Source organism: Penaeus monodon, chromosome 8, assembly GCF_015228065.2.
Source record: "Penaeus monodon isolate SGIC_2016 chromosome 8, NSTDA_Pmon_1, whole genome shotgun sequence".
In the NCBI taxonomy this organism is placed as follows: Eukaryota; Metazoa; Arthropoda; class Malacostraca; order Decapoda; family Penaeidae; genus Penaeus; species Penaeus monodon.
Window position 1 is genome coordinate 12775570 of NC_051393.1, and position 6629 is coordinate 12782198.

Genomic DNA, 6629 nt, shown 5'->3' on the forward strand with positions numbered 1-6629 from the left:
GCTAAAGAAGAATGGAGTCTTCAGGTTACCAATCCATGAATTCCATGTATTGTTTATTTTGAAGTTAATGTCTTCCAACTACAGGATATCTGCCACATTACCTACCAGTACACAAACATAAAATATGTAATAGTGTTTTGTGTTACTGAGAGCACAAATGCTCCCCATTTTGCAATCATTTGCACATATATGTATCTCCTGAGTAAGTATATTTCACTATCAAAAATTAAAGGAAATGGAGAAACACCAATAAGGCAAACTATGCTATTTCACTATCAAAATAAAGAACAATGGGCAAAATAAATCTATGTCAACAGTATTTCCTTCACACAAGAACAAAGACATTTTGATAACAATAATAACAGCCAAAAGTTCATACTACTTAGTCAAAATGATTGGCCGAATAATGCACCAAATTCTAGTTTTCCAAACTATTCAAACCATTAATTACAACTGAATCAACTAATGATATTTTAACTAAAAAAAACAAAATTCATCAGCTTTACTTCGCAACAAAATTACGACAACCCAACACGACATTTCACTCAATTTCTCTCCTTTCCCATCAAGAAATTACCTTGATCAATCTCTATCCGGAGACTCTCAATATTCGTGCGCAGATTAGTAATGGTACTCGACGCATGGTCACTGTAGGAGGTGAATTTCGACAAAACTTTATCAATTTCTCTCTCGACGGCAGAACACGCGTCCATCTTTGTTGTTGTGTGCGCAGTATATGTGCCAGAATCTCCCTCCCTTGAAGGGGATCGCGGAGCCAAAATAAGGATCCGAAACCTCTTGTGTGGGATCCTGGCGTCTCAGATTTTGGGGAAAATATAGAGGATTATAATGAGAGTGATTATTATTATTGTTGATGTTATTAATTACTTTTTTGATATCATTAGTACGCAATTACTCTTGTTATTATTGTTATTATTAACAATTGTATTATTATTATTATCATTATTATTATTATTATTATTATCATTTATTATTATTATTATTATTATTATTATTATTATTATATTATCATCATTATCATTACTATCACTATTATTATTATTAGTGTTATTGTTTTTATCATTGTTGTCATCAACATCACCATAATCATCACCATCAGAACCACCAGCACCACTGAACATCATCACCATCACCACCACCACCGATCTCCGCCGAATCTATCATCACCAAAACAGGCGTTTCCGAACCCTCTCTCACGACGCTCATTTGTTTCCTTTTCGGAGTTATGTCTCCTATTGTCCTCGGAGCAGACGATGGCCACAACAACAAAAACAAAAACAAGAATAACAACAAAGGGAAAGCATTAAGAGTTTCTTCTCTTCGGAATTTATTTTTGAAAAAAAAGGCAGATTAGTGTGAGTATTTCTGTTGTTTGATTATCAGTGCGCGAAAACTGGGAATGTATCGTGTGGAAGGAGTATACGGGATGTATTGCATTGTATTGTATTATTTTGTATTTTGTAGGGGGTATTATTGTATTATGTTATATGGATTTCTTTCATTATAGTGTATGGGTATGTTGTGTGGATGTGTGTTTTCGAGAGGGAAGTTTGGTCGATGTTCAAAATAGAAAATACTATTCTGACAGCTCGATTTTTAAAAATGTAGGTGACCTGTTTACTGTATTTGAAGTGTTTGTGTGTTTGAATGTCATTTGTTAATTTGTAATGTTATTTATAGTGTATTTATGTAATGTTTGAGCATTTATAGATGTAGGCCTATGTTTTGTGTGTTTTATTTTGTCCCATTATCTTGTGTATTTTGATATCTTTGTTATATTTCATGTTACTGATTTTTGTAAGTTATATTTAAGTGTTTTTTTTATAGATTGGGATCATGGTTAGATTTATGTCTTATTTTTATGTAACATTATTTATTTTTTACTTTAGTTGTTATTGATTTTAATGGAATATTAAGAAAATCATACTAAATGTGCAAGGTTAGATAAGATAACAAGCAAATTGCATGACAGAGCTAAGTGGCTGCAACTTCAAGATTGTCTTTAGTTGCACAGTCAAGGTGACCTTCAGCTTCTTTGTGAAGTACCTATTTTTTACTGGTACCTCACCCTGCCTATCTTGACACCAGGAGTTGATAGTCTACAATTGCACTATGTTCCAAGAGCTATCTTTATTTGTTAACAAATAGTATTGGCCTGAAATTAAGCAGTTTATAACTGAGATTAGGCATAAGCTTGGAGACTAATATCAGTGATAGAAGCCAGGAAATATCTTTCATCTCAAACTCCAAGATTTGGTTTGTGTTTTATGAAGGTAACATTTATTCTTTTTCTTTTGGTTCTTCTATCCAGTAATTTCCAGTAGAGTTGGTGCCTTTCCTGGATATAAAAATCAAAATCATTTGAAAAAGATACCAAATATATCATAACATTATTGTGACTAGTTTGCATATGACCCATGCAATTTATTCATACTACTGATACAAAAAGGGTACTATATATGTAAGGCTAAGAAGCTGTACTCATTGGTGATAATTATAATATAACAGTATCTTTTTATCAGCAAGCCAACTTATTATAAACTAAAATAGATATATAAGGATCTGATATATGTTATGTTTGCATTGCATTCTATTGAGAAAAGCACACAGTAACATCAGCATCCATACAATTTTAAAAAAATGCATAAACTACTTTTGTGGTGAGTAGCAATACAGTACACTTCAGATAGATATATCAACTCTCTCTCTCTCTCTCTCTCTCTCTCTCTCTCTCTCTCTCTCTCTCTCTCTCTCTCTCTCTCTCTCTCTCTCTCTCTTTCTCTTTTCTCTCTCTCTCTCTTTCTCTCTCTCTCTCTTTCTCTCTTCTCTCTTTCTCTCTCTCTCTTTCTCTCTCTCTCTCTCTCTCCCTCTCCCTCTCATTTATGACTCTCCCTCTCTCCTCCCTCTCCCTCTCTCCCTCCCTCTCCCTTTCCCTCTCCCTCTCCCTCTCATTTATGATTATTACATACTATAATTTTTATTTATGCTGTTATTTCTCTTGTACAAGTGGTTTTATAATTTGTGTTATCAGTCTTGTGTTAGGTGATTAATGCATTTAGGTTATTTCTGAATCATCCCAGGAAAATCTGGACTACTTCTTGAATCCATAGTTTTTTAAGCTGTAGCAATCATGAACAATAAGGTTTAACAAGTGTAACCCTTATAGTTTCTAGGGAATTCCTGTATGTATTTATATAGATGCAGTCACATGCACACATACACACACACTCATAGCACTTTTTTTTTTTTTTTTTCATCATTATGCACTTTTTTTCATCTCTTTTCTTACTTACTTAATCACACATACCACATACCAGCCTTATGTACAGTAAAATTGAAAGTTGTGATTGATTCATGCTTTGTATTTTCAGATACAGTAAAAAAAAAAAAGAAATGTGGCAGCGGCCAGCTCTTGCACTTCTCTATTTGGCGATAGTTGTCGTTGTGACATGGATGGTGGAAATGGTGTTTTGGTGGGATGCTGGATACACATCATACCAGGTAATTCAGATGCGTTTAACTTTCTCAGTTCAGAAGAAAAGTGATTTTCCTTAGGTATTTATGTTTACTCTTCAGCAGGAAGTATGTATTGTTAAAGGTTATATTAATTAGTCATTGAATGTCAGTAAAGAAAATGTACAATATAGCTCTACCTTTATAATTGTACTCGATAATAGTATGCAGAATTTTTGTATGTGTGTGTGTGTGTGTGTGTGTGTGTGTGTGTGTGTGTGTGTGTGTGTGTGTTTGTGCTTGGTAATGATAATTTCTTTTATTAAAAGACAATATATGTTTTGCAGATTGTAAATCCACTAAGAAATTTATCAGTATCACAGTTACGCAGTCTGCTTGAAATTCGAGGCATCCAGCACACAGCACTCTTAGAGAAATCAGAAATTGTAAACCTTCTGCAACAGTCAGGTACGAATTTTCCTTCTCAATCTATAGCAATTCTATTCTCCAGAAATCCACCATCATCATCAAGTTGAACACATTCTTTCAAATGTAAAAAAAGAATCATTTAAAATTTATGTAATTGTGCAAATGATACTCAAAATAGGTATCATCGTGAAGAATGTGCAGCTCTGGCATTCATTTTGCACAACTCAGGGTTCTGATTGATGATTGCAATGCAGTTCGAAGTCTGATGTGTGATATATTTTTAAAAGAAAGAAATAATCACACATTAGAAACTGAGGCATACTTTTTTTTTTTTGGGGGGGTGGAATTTTTTCTTTCTTTCTTTTTTTTCTTCTTTTTTCTTTTCTTTTCTTCCTATTATTATTATAACTAGATTTTAGGGGTTACAGGTCTTAGTGTTTTTAATGCATGTCTCAAATGGGTTTACGGTTAATAGGTAAATTCCATGAGAAAGTAGTGTTTGGATATAGCAAGTATTTATCATAAAGTGATAAGTGTTTTTATGTTGTTGTTTTCCTTAACAGGCCCAGTCCAGTATGGAGAACTTTTAGAGAAAAAAGAGGATACTAAGAAACAGGCTCCAATAGAGTTATCAGGGAAAGATGACTATCATGAACAAGTTAGTATAATTCTACTCAAAAGTTGTTTTTTGGCATTTCTAAAATTTTACACACACACACACACACACACAAACACACACTCACACTCACACTCACACACTCAGATATTCTCTTATTTGTTCACTCATCTCTTTTCTTGTAGGTTTATGAAGAGAATGAGTCTTTATGGCTTGTTGAGGTAGTTCCTGGAGAGGGTCAGTACACAGGCCACCGTCTTCTGGATGACCGTTCTTGGCGTATCCTGGCACCTAAGCTGCAGGCTCTCCAGATCAGCAGTGCCGTCATCAGCTGCCAGTTTGATCGTAGGTGAGTATGAATATTGCTGTTTTGTTATGTTTAGATTTATACAGTTAATATATTCAGGAGAAAGTATGATCATTTTCACTTATGATACATTGCTTTTTTCAGTTTTTTTTTTTCTATAGTTACTTGCTGTTATTTAGCTTTTAAACAACTGTAACATAAGAAGTTTTCATCAGTAATGATATGAAAACATTATCATGTGTCTGAAGCAATACTAATCAATTTTGAAAGACACAGTGTGATAGGGTAGATGCAAACAACAACCTGTAAGCAGTTTAAAGTATACAAGATGACCCACAAAATTTGTACTGACAAAATAGTATGTGAAACTTTGTATATTATATGAACTATTATTGCTCTTTCTTTTAGATTCTGTGCACGGCAAGGCTGGAGTCACCCACAACTGGTACTGGTGCTACCACCAAGGAAACAGGGAAACATGCAGAGTAGTTGGATCAATGGCCAGACAGCAGGAAGAGAGCACATTGTTTTAGCATCAACAACACATCTCACTGCTGCTTCAGTTCTTTCATGGCTTCATAGCCAAATACAGTCAAGAATTCAAGTTGTTAATTGCTTGACACAGCTTGAAGAAATTTGGTTCAATACCACAGCTGTCAGTAAAGAAAAGGTAATGCAGAAAAGTTTGAGGTTTATCATGCGCTTTACCCCTTCACTGTGACTAGTATTGAAACCCTTATTTTTGGTAAAGTAGGCCTGGCTAGCATTTTGCCTTTTGTTCATTAAGTATATTTAAAAGCTTTGAGAGTAAATATAAGTATTGATTTTTGTATTCACTACCTTAGACACAAGGCCTTTATAAACTTGTTTCATCTAAATTATTGCTGTTATGACAGAAGATAAACAAGTTTTGACCAGTGTAGAAAAAAAAAGTAGAAACTAAAACTTTGCTTTCTCTTTTTGCCAGTCTTCCCTTCTCCACTTGATATGTGAGATATATAGCCTATTACTTTTTGTTGATTTTTATCAATACATGTAAAAAATGGAATTACTACTTTCTCCAACCTCTTTTTCCATTTTAGCTATTATTGTTTGCTCTGTTTCAAAAGATTGGGGTCTAAAGATTGTTTATTTTATTGACAGATTCCACGTGTGGTTTATATCTCTGAGTTGTTGAACCCACCATTATTGATAGCAACTCTTGGTCTCCGACTGTCAACTCGAATTAAGCTTGCATCTTTCACTGTCAAGTATGAAGAAAAGGAACAAGTAAGTGTTTTTCTTTCTTTTCTTCTTTGTGCATCTATCATTTTCTTGGGTGTAGGAAATTAGATTTTGGCAAAGATCTATACTGGAAGAATAGAAATATGGAATTTGTGTTCATATAGTAGAATATCTCTCCTTTTCCATGAAACTTTTATAGCAGAACCCACTTTACATTTTGCTTTGTTTAGCCAATGAAGATGGAGAGTATGAAAAACTGTAATACCTTATTTTGATTGGTTAAGCTGATATGACATCTGTCAGGTCTCTACACCTTCACCGTCTCTCCTCTCTTTATTTATTTACTTACCTACAGTAATTATTATTTGATTCTCTCATGTTTTCCAGGTTTCCCAGTTGCTTAAAAGGACAGGACTGACTGGAATACCAAATATAGCTGTTGTCACAGCAGAAGGAGTAACTTCTTATGGCAAGCAGAAGGGAGAGTCGCTCACAAACACTGCCCTTGATTCCTACATGTGTACTCTACAGCCTCAAATGAATGATGTCTTTTTAGTATCACTTGTGCTGGCCAATGCC

General features: G+C 34.2%; 2 protein-coding genes across 2 annotated transcripts in view; one reads left to right on the forward strand and one right to left on the reverse strand.

The window, feature by feature from the left end:
- LOC119576159 (E3 ubiquitin-protein ligase RMND5A-like) overlaps positions 1-6629 on the reverse strand; it is a 21687-nt gene that overhangs the window by 10930 nt on the left and 4128 nt on the right. The gene's annotated exons all lie outside the window — the stretch shown is intronic.
- LOC119576158 (E3 ubiquitin-protein ligase RNF103-like) overlaps positions 1247-6629 on the forward strand; it is a 17558-nt gene continuing 12175 nt past the window's right edge. The window contains exons 1-7 of the mRNA XM_037923724.1: positions 1247-1376; positions 3393-3522; positions 3822-3942; positions 4467-4561; positions 4705-4868; positions 5235-5496; positions 5970-6095. Coding sequence (XP_037779652.1) covers positions 3415-3522; positions 3822-3942; positions 4467-4561; positions 4705-4868; positions 5235-5496; positions 5970-6095 — 876 coding nt within the window. The 5' untranslated portion in view covers positions 1247-1376; positions 3393-3414. The remainder of the gene's footprint in view (positions 1377-3392; positions 3523-3821; positions 3943-4466; positions 4562-4704; positions 4869-5234; positions 5497-5969; positions 6096-6629) is intronic.